General features: G+C 34.2%; 1 protein-coding gene across 10 annotated transcripts in view; it reads right to left on the minus strand.

Annotated features, from left to right (window-relative positions):
• Positions 1–8839, minus strand: part of LOC103156273 (apomucin) — a 17428-nt gene extending 8589 nt beyond the window's left edge. For 4 of the 10 annotated variants that reach the window (XM_016664186.1, XM_016664188.1, XM_016664185.1 and 1 more), the window contains exons 1-14: positions 8744–8839; positions 8115–8179; positions 7948–8019; positions 6059–6097; positions 5582–5626; positions 4541–4570; positions 4061–4120; positions 3363–3398; positions 2806–2832; positions 2322–2600; positions 2177–2218; positions 1845–1874; positions 1034–1093; positions 735–779 (exon numbers count right to left, since the gene is read on the minus strand). In XM_016664186.1, coding sequence (XP_016519672.1) covers positions 735–779; positions 1034–1093; positions 1845–1874; positions 2177–2218; positions 2322–2600; positions 2806–2832; positions 3363–3398; positions 4061–4120; positions 4541–4570; positions 5582–5626; positions 6059–6097; positions 7948–8019; positions 8115–8179; positions 8744–8754 — 841 coding nt within the window. In that variant the 5' untranslated portion in view covers positions 8755–8839. The remainder of the gene's footprint in view (positions 1–734; positions 780–1033; positions 1094–1844; positions 1875–2176; positions 2219–2321; positions 2601–2805; positions 2833–3362; positions 3399–4060; positions 4121–4540; positions 4571–5581; positions 5627–6058; positions 6098–7947; positions 8020–8114; positions 8180–8743) is intronic. The other 6 variants (XM_016664191.1, XM_016664187.1, XM_016664189.1 and 3 more) reach the window with 6 other exon arrangements.
• Between the last annotated feature and the right edge of the window lie 3193 nt (positions 8840–12032).

Here is a 12032-nt window from a genome sequence, read left to right on the forward strand (position 1 = left end):
CGCTTAAGTTTCAACAACACGCTTAAGTTTCAACAACACGCTTAAGTTTCAACAACACGCTTAAGTTTCAACAACACGCTTAAGTTTCAACAACACGCTTAAGTTTCAACAACATGCTTAAGTTTCAACAACATGCTTAAGTTAACAAAGCAGGAATTGGAATAAAGTGTTTGTCTAGAAACATGTTTGGCCTTTTTAAAGTTCTTCACAAATGATTTTCAAGTTCACATCAAATCATTAGTCTCAAGTCTCTAAAAAACTGATACTAACATTTTTAAATTAAAATCACAACATATAACCTCTTTACAAAATATGATTTAGGTAAATAATAATAGATTTAGGTCATTAAGTTTCAAAGTGCGAACGTCACATGACTGAACAGCCATTTGTTTTTCTCAAAGATTGAAAACAAATCCGTCCCTTTGTAAAACTCTGACCCTGCACTGTTGTAAACTGGGCATAAATTACCACCTGAACATTTAATAAACATTTATTACTAGTTATCTTTGAATCTTTTAACATGTATTTCACCATCTGCTACAGGATGTTTTATGTTATTTTTGAAAACTGAACAACTGTAGTGTTTGCCCTGCTAGAAATACAAAAGTGCATTTGAAAAACAAATCCTGTTCATGTTGAATTTCCAAATGAATCTGTGATTTTTTTGTCTTTAAAATTAGTTTTAAATATTTTAATCTTCAGGAAAAGTGAACTAATGGATCAGACAAACGTACCCATAAGGTTGAGCAGGAAGTCATGACTGGACGGATCGACGATTCCTGATGAAACAAAAAGACATTTTGTTTTTCAACAGAGAATATAAAATCTCTGTCATAAAATAAACTATAGATCTAGTCCTGGATGTTTCCAAAGGAGTAAAAAACAACAGTAGAATCTAAAGCTATTAAGGTTTTGTTTTGGCTTGAGGTCTAATATTTTTCACCGCTTTGAAAAGTCGATTTTGAAACATTCAGTCTTTCTTAAATTAATCAAATTTCACTGATCTTAAAACCTTTTTCCACCTTCTGCTCACCGGTCTGACTGCTGACTCCGGCTCCACCTCCTCCGCCGTTCAGCAGCTTCTGTCCATTACCTGTAAATAACAACAACTAACGCAACTGATTTTGAAACTGAAGTTTGTAACTTTTTTAAAAATTCTGTTTTTTACATATTTGGTAAAATTGTCACTTTGTCGTGAGTTTAATATGAGACAGATGATCTGTGAAAAGACTGAGTTCCTCCATCTTGACCCTACATCTGTCTGAAGAAATACAACGCTCTCTGTCAGCCAATCAGAGCCAGGAGGAGGGGCTTAGCGCTGCCAATCAACCTCATGTATATGCTGCTCAATATACTAATGGAGGAGAAAGAAATTATCATTCCAGAAAAAAACTGTTTATAAGAGTCAGGCTGTGCTAGCCGGAGCGCAGCAGAGTGGAGAGTGGAACAGAACATACACTAGTGTGATTGGCAGCGCTAAGACCCTCCTCCTGGTTCTGATTGGTTGTTTCAGACCAAGCTGTGTTTTTCTTCTATTATACTAGGAGCACTGGGAGAAAGCAAAAGAGTTTGATTTTGTTACAGATTATCTGTTTCATATTATACTGTAGCACCAAAGTGACAGTTTTAACAAATATGTAAAAAAAAAAACCTAAACAAAACAGTTTTAAAAAATAAATAAAAGTTACACACTGTAGCTTTAAGGGTTTAAATTAACCTTGAAAGATTCCCAACATTTTTAGTAGTTCCAGTGATTTGCATTATTTTCCCATATGAAACAATGATATGTATATAAAATCAACCATATGATACGACATATTTTAAGTAATTTTAAATAAATTCACCGTTATTCTCTGAGTCTATTCCACCAGGACCTGAAACAGAAACAAAGCTTTTACACCAGAGAAACTTAAATGTTCAAAAGTCAGTTCTATTCCTGCTCTGCTTTTAAATGTAATAATTTATTGGGCTAATAGGAGTTAGTGGATAAAAAAAAATATTTAAAGTTCATTTTAGATGTTTTATTTTTTTTTTTTTGATCATGTTGAAATGTAAAGTTGTCGGACTCCTGCTAGGCTAACACCTTAAATTATTCTACTAATGGCAGATTTCCACATGCATCGAATTGCTCTGGACTAAAAGTGAACAGACTGACATCAATGATTGGATATTTTACCGTTCATGTCTGTTTTAGATGGACTCGGTAGGCGCTCGGATCCTAAAAGAACAAAAATTACTTTCACTGAACAGTTGCACTTGATTCACAGCAGCACATTTATTTATCTGATCCTGCTTTAAGCCAGATATGCTGTCTTGATTACCTGCTGGGTGAGTTTGACCTGCAGAAACACCAGAGATTTCAGCTGCTACAGAACCTGGAGATCCTCCTGAGTCTAAAATAGCTGCAGAACCTACAGAACCGGGAGATCCTCCCAAATCTACAGAGCCTGCAGAATCTACAGAACCTGCAAAACCCATGGATCCTACAGACCCTGGAGAACCTGCAGATCCTGCTGAGTCCACAAAACCTGCAGATCCTGCAGAGCCTATAGAGGCTGCAGAACCCGTGGAGCCTTCAGAACCCGGAGAAACTGCAGAACCTGGGCGATCAGAAGCGGAACAATAACAGGTTCTCTGGTCAAAATGTTGAGTAAAATAATACTGAATAAGTTCAGTCAGATTTTAAATGGAGAGCAGCATTTGAAATGTTTTATAATTGATTTGCACAGAAAAATGTTATTTAGTGAGCAGCCATCTTTAAATTATTTATTATTTTTATGAACTGAAACGGTGAATTTTGTTTACCTGACGAGCTGCTTGGATGTCCAGCTGCTGTACAAAAACATAAAAAGCATCTCAATTAGAGTTTAATATTAAGTAGCCATTGCTGCCTCTGTTGTTGTTGTTGCAGCGCCCCTTGTGGCGGCTGCGGGTATTACAATGTTAGCTCCAGCCGTTCAATTGCTGCAAAGAGCGCCAGATTTTAAAATAACCGCGCAAGCTAATGCTGCGCTCCAGTTGCACTTGGAAATGGGAGATTCTGACTGTTGTGTTTCAAAATGGCCGCTTCTCGCAACAACAGCAGTAAGATGTAGAGGAAACACATTTATTTTATGAGACAGAAATGTAAGAATCAATGTTAAATCAATGTTACCTGGACCTCCTGAAACTCTAAACTGTACAAATTAAAAGCTTGTTTATGGAAAGTAAAACTTAATAAAGTCCGTCATGCAACATTTTCTATCATATTTTTCAATCAGTCATAAAGATATGAGGCTTGCAAAGCTTTGCAATACATGCCACTAGCAGGTGGTTTGTTTTGGCTCAAGAAACATTGTGATGAACCACAATGTAGAAATTACCTGCTAAATCGACAGAGGAGAGATCACCTCCGTGACCTGAAGAACAAGAAAAGACACTTTTAGATTAAAACGCCAAATATACCTTAACTTTCATTAATATGTACAGAGGAAACTGTCTTAGCAACAGCACATTGCTACCATTTACAGTACACTTTTGGCTCACAGCCAATCAGCACCAATGAAAATCAGTGGCGCTCCAGGATTGGCTGTTTTGTGAACACCAGCTAGCATGTCAAGTAGCATTGGATCTACATATTTCAGCTTCACAAGATCTGAATTTCACTATTTTATAAATACTCTACAAAATAAATGTGCAAATCGGTAAATTTATAAATAGATTAGTGATACATTAAACAGAAAACTATGTGTCCAGTGTAACAATGAGTTTTCAACTAAGTTCTGATCAGGCATCTGGCCTAAGTGATGTAGACTGATAAGCACACCAAGAACTGATGAGCGCCATCAAACATGAACCAAAACACAAGAATTAAGTCAACATCAACCGGGACCAACAACCTGTTTATCAACTAAAACCCAATTAAAAACTCACCAAACATCCCCAAATAACCAGGAAAATATCAACCAAACACAGATAAACCATTAATGATGGTAACTACTAACCCCAAAAACAACATGAAAAAATAACTTTACCCAGGCGGCTATACGCTCCGAATTGAGAAAAGAAAATCGTGATTTACCTGTAGAGCTTCCTGCTGCCCCAACATGAGACCCCGTCTCTGGAGACTGACCACTGGAAACTGACAACATGTCCATCATTAACAGAAACAAGTGACTGACAGATATAAACATACATCTTTTAAAATCACAACAACTTGAAATACTGGAATATTACACTGGAAAAAGTTTTTGTCCTTTTTTTGCAGTAATTTTATGGATTTCAAGATGGATGAAATCTATTGTCTAAAAAACAATAGTAGTTTATTTTAAACTTGAGATCAGTTTGAGATTATATCAGAATCAGAATGTATTGTTCACATATAATGTGTGCAAGCTAGATGCCAATGTTCATAAGAGCAGATGTCAAAATTAAGATTTTATGCACAAATAGCTCAAATTCAACATATTCAAAGACAAATGAGCCATTTAATTTTTGGGGCTTGAAGAACTTGAAGAAAAGACTCGTTTGTTTTAAAGTTGGATATAAAAGGTAAACTCACCGCTCATATGTTGAATATTTGAGGAAATAGCTTTGAAAAAAACAAAAACAAGTTCTTTACTTGAGATTATGAGATTTTTACCTTTCAGTTACAATTTTAGTTTCTTAGCAAATACCTGTAAAAAACATATTTTAGAAATGAAAAAACTTGCAGTTATTTATTAAAAAGAACACATTTTAAAGCTAAAGCCTTATTAATCCCAGTAAAAACATTTCCTCATAAAGAATAAACTGATCATCAGTGTAAAATAGTATAGAAGTACGGCAGCATGGCTCCACACACAAAGACGTGTTGATAAAAAAAATATTTTAGATGAATCCAGTTTAAAAATCTACAAAATTAAACCAGATCATTTATACTAAACACACTTTGAAGTATATAAAGAAATTTACTTGCAAAAAAAAGGTAACATTTTGTTGTTGAATACAAATGTTTGCCAAAATCTTCTGATTCTTAAAGGAAGTTATAAATTATGTATCTTTTTCTTCTGTTTCTCTTCAATTAAGCGCCACTTTGTTTTGGCTTGTCATCAAAAATCCCAGTAAAATGTATTAAAAAGTTTGTTTTAATACAAACTTTGTGCTAAGATGTGAGAAAATGTGAAAAAATGGAAAGGCGTAAGAAGATGAACGAAACTTAGATTAAGTAAAACATGCAGGTTAAATCTGTGAAACATGTTTCTGAAGAAAATATAAGAAAATATTATTTTTATAATTGATCCCATTTTTCTGTTGGCTGCAATCAGAGTTTGTCAATTTAAAATAATTTTAAAACTAATTCTTTTCTATGCATATATTTAACCAGAAATGACTAATAGATATTTTTTAACTTTAAGTCTTTAGCTGTAATTCTGATCTTTGACAGCAGGTGGCGCTGAAGCTCTAACAAAAGTCATCCTGCCACAACCGTGGAACTATTTTCCGGCTGTGAATCGGGCTAATCCTGGTCAGAATACCAGCCAGTTAATCTGGATTAAATATGAAACCAAAGTGGAAACAAGCAGACTTTTCAGGAAGGAAAACCCGATCGGGTCCGACTCACCTGAACCTCCGGCTGCCGCTGCCGACACGGTGGTCTGCTGCGCTCCTGCAGGAGGAGGAGGAGAGGGGATCAGGTGTTCGGCATGAATAAACCTTCTGTCTCCAGCAGGTGAAAGAAAGTCTGGGGTTATTAAAAACACCGAGGATCCGTGGCATTAAAATCTGAAAAGGAATCCTGCAGGACAACGCCGAGTTTAAAGGCAAAATCTCAGTAACATATCCAGAAAAGGTTTTCAGATTTGGTCATTTTCTAAGGGGGAAAAATGTTTATTAGTTTCTTTATTAAAAAAATGAAATTCCAATAAAAAAAACGTGGGTTTATGGCTTAAATTACACTAAAATCGTCTGATAAGTCAGGAGTTGCCTCAAATTTAATGGAGTAATTAGTTTAAAAATAAATTTCAGAGGTTTGACCTTCAATTTAGATTTTTGTTTATGAAGGTTTATATGTAAAGGTCATGATGTTTTATCTGCTCACCATCAATATTATCCTGACTCTTGGAGTCATCATCATCATCTGAAAAGAAGAAAAATCCAACATTTATTTTTCTAATTAAAAAAGGTTTAACATCATTTTTATAGATTCAGATGAGAAACAGGAACGTCTCTTCTCTCTGTCTGCTCTTTGTTGGATGTTTAATGTTTAAATATTTATTGAATTGTTATTATTATTATTATTATTTTATTCTGTTTTGGCTGGAATTCATTTGCATCAAGTTTGTAATTTTCTGGCTTTTTAAAATTTCTTTTTGTTCTGTTTAACAGCACAATCTATTCCACTCCAGTCTTCATACCAGCAGGGCCGGTGGCAGGAGAATCTGGGCCCCTGGGCAGGAAACTTTATTTTACCCCTGCAGACTAGAAATAACTGCTATGTACACATTAACTTGAAGATTTTAAGGCTTCGTTGCCATGAAAATTTTATTTTTCCGAGATGATTTTCGCCCTTTTGTGGAAATTGTTCTTGAAAAATCTGTGGAAATGTTTTAAAACATAAGAAATGATCTGAAATGTTGCAGTAACTTTGCCCAGCTTGTTTGTAGAGATGTAAGCAGTCACTAAAATACACATATTTACGTCCAATAATGTTAGAATATGGATTCTGATGAGGCTTGTTTGTCAAATTAAAAGTACCTGTTGAAAATAACCTTTAAGCTTAGGATGTGTATATTTTCTTTTGTTAATCAGATAAAATATTCTGATCGTAAATGCTGTGTTTTCATGACCTGGAAGGAGAAAATCATCATAATTAAAAGAAATAAAGGCTTTAAAACAAATGTTTGTGTAATTAATCTATATAAAGCGATTCACTGAGTGAATTTAGTTCCTGAAAGAAATGAACGTTTTGATAAAATATGTCTGGATTGGGTCTGTAAATAAAGCTGCTGTTGTGTTTTTGTTGTTGGGGTTTAAAGTACACAGTTTAGTGAAGTGGGGCTGTAATATTATAATTTTCAAATGGTTGAATATTGGTTATCTGCAGAAAAAGCCAACAAATGAAAATGTACAAAAACTGTATCTGCAACAGCAACAAACATCTCTAAAAAAACAAAATCAAACAAGCCATAAAAATGTTGCTATTCTGACAAATCCTGACTCAGTTTTCAGCACTTTTACAAAAATATCTTTTTAATACTCGGCTGGTTTGATGACAAGTATTTGAAAAGCTGCACAGTGAAGTGGTTTTCTTCTCTTATCAGTTTTCTACTGAACATCTCTGTCTGGTATAATGACGACTTTTCTCTGTTAAAGATGAAGGTTGTGGAGTTAAAGAAAAAACATCGAGTCATTATGGTTCTGATGTGGAAAACAAACATGCAAACAAACATCTGTTGATGAAGTTATTAACTTTGTCTCATGAATAAAAGTTTTGGTGTTATTCTGTTTTAAATTATTTAATCAAACAGACTAAAATATTTAGTTTCGCCTCTGGAACAAACTGTCCTGTTTAACAAGACAAGAAGAGTTAAAACATTTAACTGCAACAATCCCGTTTTTCAAGATGGCTTGATCTTTCTTCTCTAAAGAAATATGTCTATATTCTCCTAAATATAAACATTTATTGATGGATTGATTAAAATAAAAGCATAATAAAGCCGTTGTTAGTGTGGTTTATTATTGGTTTCGAAGGTAAAGAGTTAACATGTCATGAATGGATGTTGAAGTTAGAGGGTTAATGTTTGATCAGTTTTTCACACGGTTTAACGCTTTTTCAAGTGTTTTTCATTATGCAACTCATTATCAAGAAGCAAAAGTTCTCAAAATATTTTTATGATTAGTTTTGAGTCATTCATCAGTTTAAGTAAGATTAATTTGACCTTTTGTTTTTTAGTGAAATTGTTTCTTTTTCCTCATGCGCAGCCCTACCCTCCTCCTCCTCAGACAACTCCCCCTCCAGCATCTCTGTGGCCTCCGTTTCCACCTCCTCCACCTCCTTCTCTGGAAGACACAACACAGACTCTCATCTCCACCAGCTGCAGAAGCCAGAATATAAAATATAAAACAACATGAATCTCATATTTTCCTTTTTTTACCCTCCACAGGCGCCGTAGATGCTGTAGTTGCCAGAAGGATGACTATCGACACGATCAGTAGGTTTCTTTTTTTTTATATATATAAAACAGATGAGTGGAGTATTCATTAACAGGGAATAAAGCAGATTTTTAAAAAAAAATCTTATTTTTCTTTAAAAGAATAAAAAAAATAATCAATGTAAGGAAAATATGAATAATCTGCTTTAAAATTATGACCAATTTCCCTTAAAAGAATCAATTAATCATTAAAGACAAACTGGTAATAGTCTGATTAATTACAAAAAGGAGAAAAAATATTCCAATATTGCTACTTTTTAACTAGATGCACTATAAATAAGTAAGTATATGTATGAAAACAAAAAATAAATAAAATTTATCACAACTCTAATATAAAAACATTTATTGAGTTGTTTAACCAGGATGGATAGTACAACAATAATACACCAATAACCCAGAATTACAGAATTATTTTTGTAATCAGTAATATAAAAGCACATTTTTTATCAAAAAAAGTGCCAAAGATCAATATCATCAAATCAGCACAATAAAGATCAACACATCCAGTAAATGATTACATAAAACCAGAGGCATAAATGTGAATAAATCTCAGGATAATCAGCGTTACTCACGGTGGCAGCATGCTGCTGTCTGACACTTTTTCTGTTGAACTCAAGAGGTGAAGCTGAAGAGCTGCGGCCCCTCCTTCAAGCCCTCACATTTATACACAGACACTGAGGGGAGGGGCTGACCACGCTACCCCTAAAAACTACAAACACTTCTGCAAACAAACTTCATGCCCCGGAAGCGGCTGCAGTACAAATCCATCCCTCTTCTTCCTCATTCTGCTGCTTCTGCTCTGTTTGTGTCGCTTCTTCATTCATGCTAAACGTTCAGATTTCATCCAAGCTAAACTGAGGGGTTTCCCATCATGCACTGGGGGTAGGTGTGGAGTTCACCTGGGCAGGTGACCTCTAACAATCAGAAGGGGAACTCTCTGTAGACATGCCAGTTCTTTGGTTTTGTTAAAAATTAAAATATCTAAGGACACTTAGGGCACTTGAGAGAAACCAAGCAGCTGTTAAGGTCATGTGACGTTCCTGCCCTAAAACCTTTTTGTTTTATTTTTACCAAGAGTTAATTATTTGTGGCTAAAATGTATTTTGGACAGAAAGATGTGGTAACATTTGTTGCTAAAATCCCTTTTGGAAAAAAGTGATTTATGTCATCAGTTTAGGAAAATAACGAGATTAGTTTCCGAATGCTTCATCAAACTACTTATAGCCTAATTTATCGCTTAAACCTTTGCAGTTTTGGCTTTTTTTAGTTATAAAATAACATTTTTGCACCAACTTTGTGTCATATCATACAATATGTTTATGCTAGCAAACACATAGGGGCATATTTTACCCACCCTGACAAGAGGCAGCTTAAAGTCATTTTAGCATCTGGTCAGTGTTGTAGCGAACGACTAAGTGCTCCAAACGACGCTGTAGCAGTTGCCTATTTTATTATATATTTGGATATTCTCATTATATGCAATCTGTAAAAATTAAATTAAATATTTCCCTTTTAATCAGATCAATTTGTTGCAATAAAGGCCTTTTTATTGTATTGGCAAGAGTGATTATGGAAAAGTATGTCTGAGGTTTTGTTAGTTTTACGAACTTACAGCGTTTGCTGTGAGCAAATGTTGTTTTGTGACTTTTAGATAATATAATCTACCACCAGGAGAGCAGCTGGCATTATTTAGGTTATCTGATATTAATGTAAGTAAAAGGAAATAAAACAAAACAAAAAGGTTTTAAATGATCATTTTGAATTAAATTGTTCTTCAAATTTCAGCATTTTAAATCACATTTATCTTTATAAGTCCGGATAACGGTTAAATAAAACAAAAACAAACCGATATTTAATTGCTTAAGTACAAAGATATTAAATACAAGATTTACATGGAAGAAATCAAAATAGGAAAGTAAAAAGTGGCCATTAATTGGTTATGGTGGAGTGTGAAATGTTAGAAAAATGTAACCGCAAAATATCTATAATTTATGGGGGAAAAAAGCCATAAAAGGTTCTGACTCGTCCGTTAAGGACTAAATGGATTCAGTAGAGATAATTAAATAACAGAATCAACTGCATGAAGTAAAACCAACAGGATTTAAACAACCAGAAGACAGGCTTGCTTTTTTTAATCAGGATAATAAAAATTAACAATAAATAAAGCAGGGAGGAAATGCATATAGATAAATTCATACAACAGAATAATAAAGTAAGATAAATAAAGTAATTCAACAAACAAAGAAGAAAAAAGAAAATGCTCAGAACATTTAGTTGTACCAAAATGCCTCCAAGGTAAATTTTCTAATTATTTTTGCAGACAGAACATATTTTTATGCCACTAGTTTTGAAATTCTCAGGACTGTTGATTATTTTATGGACTCTCAGAGTTTTCTGATAAAATTCAACATTAAAGATCTAATCAAAAATCACGTCTCACCTAAACAATGTGAAGGTAAATGGAAATCAAAAGGTGAAAACATGTTCTATCTAAATATTGTTAATGTGTTAAATATGATCGATTTTCAAGATGTTTACTTTGGCCGATGTAAAATAGATTCATGGGTGAAAAAAATGTATTTTTCTGGAAACAATCATGAATTTTAATCCTAATAACATTTCCAGATATGCTTTTTAGACAGGATGTATTAAATTTATGTGAAATATTCCTCTAAAATAAGAGTTTTGGAGGTTTCCTTTCAATGTTTTTACTCTGCTTTTGGAACAAAAGACCTGGTTTATCCACTAAACTCCATCTAATATGTATTTTATGTTCAAGACAAACTCATGTAACCCAAACCAGCTCCTTTAATAGATGTGTCACTTTAATCTAGAAAGAAAATATCTAAATTTAATCTAGAAAGAAAATAAAGATTTATGTCACAATTTCTTAAAAATGTCATGTTGAATATTATTCAGACCCTTCTCAATAATTAAAGGAAAAATCTTCATTACTCTCAAACTTTTCTTTTAACTGTTGAGCAGCTTTTACATGTTTCCACTGATTTTCTGATTATAAAGAAAAACTGAGACAGAAACCAGTAAGAAATGTAATAATGGGCAACATTAAAAGCTGTTAAGATCCTGAAAACNTTTGAGTACTTGGTAAACTGTATTTCTGTACAAAGAAATTCTGGAGTTGGTTGTTTCATATCCGTTAAAACAGATAAATTTGACTGACTTCTTCTTTAAAAACTCACGTTTGTCTTTTCAAAATCTAACCTGGACTTTAACCAAAACAAATACTTGCTTATTTAACGCAGAACAAATATCTGGAGATTTGAGGAGTAAAAAAAAAAAGAGTTTAAACCTCTTATTCCTCTGGATTTAAGCCAGAAAGTGAAACAAACGGCTCTGACTGATGACAGCTGATCCGCTGGGAGTAATCTGACAAAGAGATCAGTGTTAACCGTCAGCCAGTGGAGGGCACAGCTAACCTGCAGATCAACATGCAACACAGCACGTGTGGTAAATCACACGCAGCTCTGCAAAACAAAGTAAAAAACAGCTGGAGCAGAAAGAAATGCGGATATTTTTGAGTAATTTGGAGCAGAGAATAAAAGATTGCAGCCTGGACGTCTGTTTTACCTTTCCTGCACCGGGGCTCTCCTCTCCGGCCTTCGCTCGGCTCGACTTGATCGTGTTTCATTTGTAATTAACTTCTGGGTTGGAACAGGTGTGTATTGTTCAGGGGAAAGATAAGGCCGACTGTCTGATTCCTAGAAACACGAAAGGAAAATACGTAGAAGTCAGAGATCCACGCCGATCTGGGACATTTCAGTTTTACAGACATGAAGACGTTTAGAGACTTTCACTGTTCAGACATAAAGAAAACGGGACAGAACTTTATGTTCTACATGC

This window comes from Poecilia formosa, unplaced genomic scaffold (genome assembly GCF_000485575.1).
Source record: "Poecilia formosa unplaced genomic scaffold, Poecilia_formosa-5.1.2 Scaffold472, whole genome shotgun sequence".
Lineage (NCBI taxonomy): Eukaryota > Metazoa > Chordata > Actinopteri > Cyprinodontiformes > Poeciliidae > Poecilia > Poecilia formosa.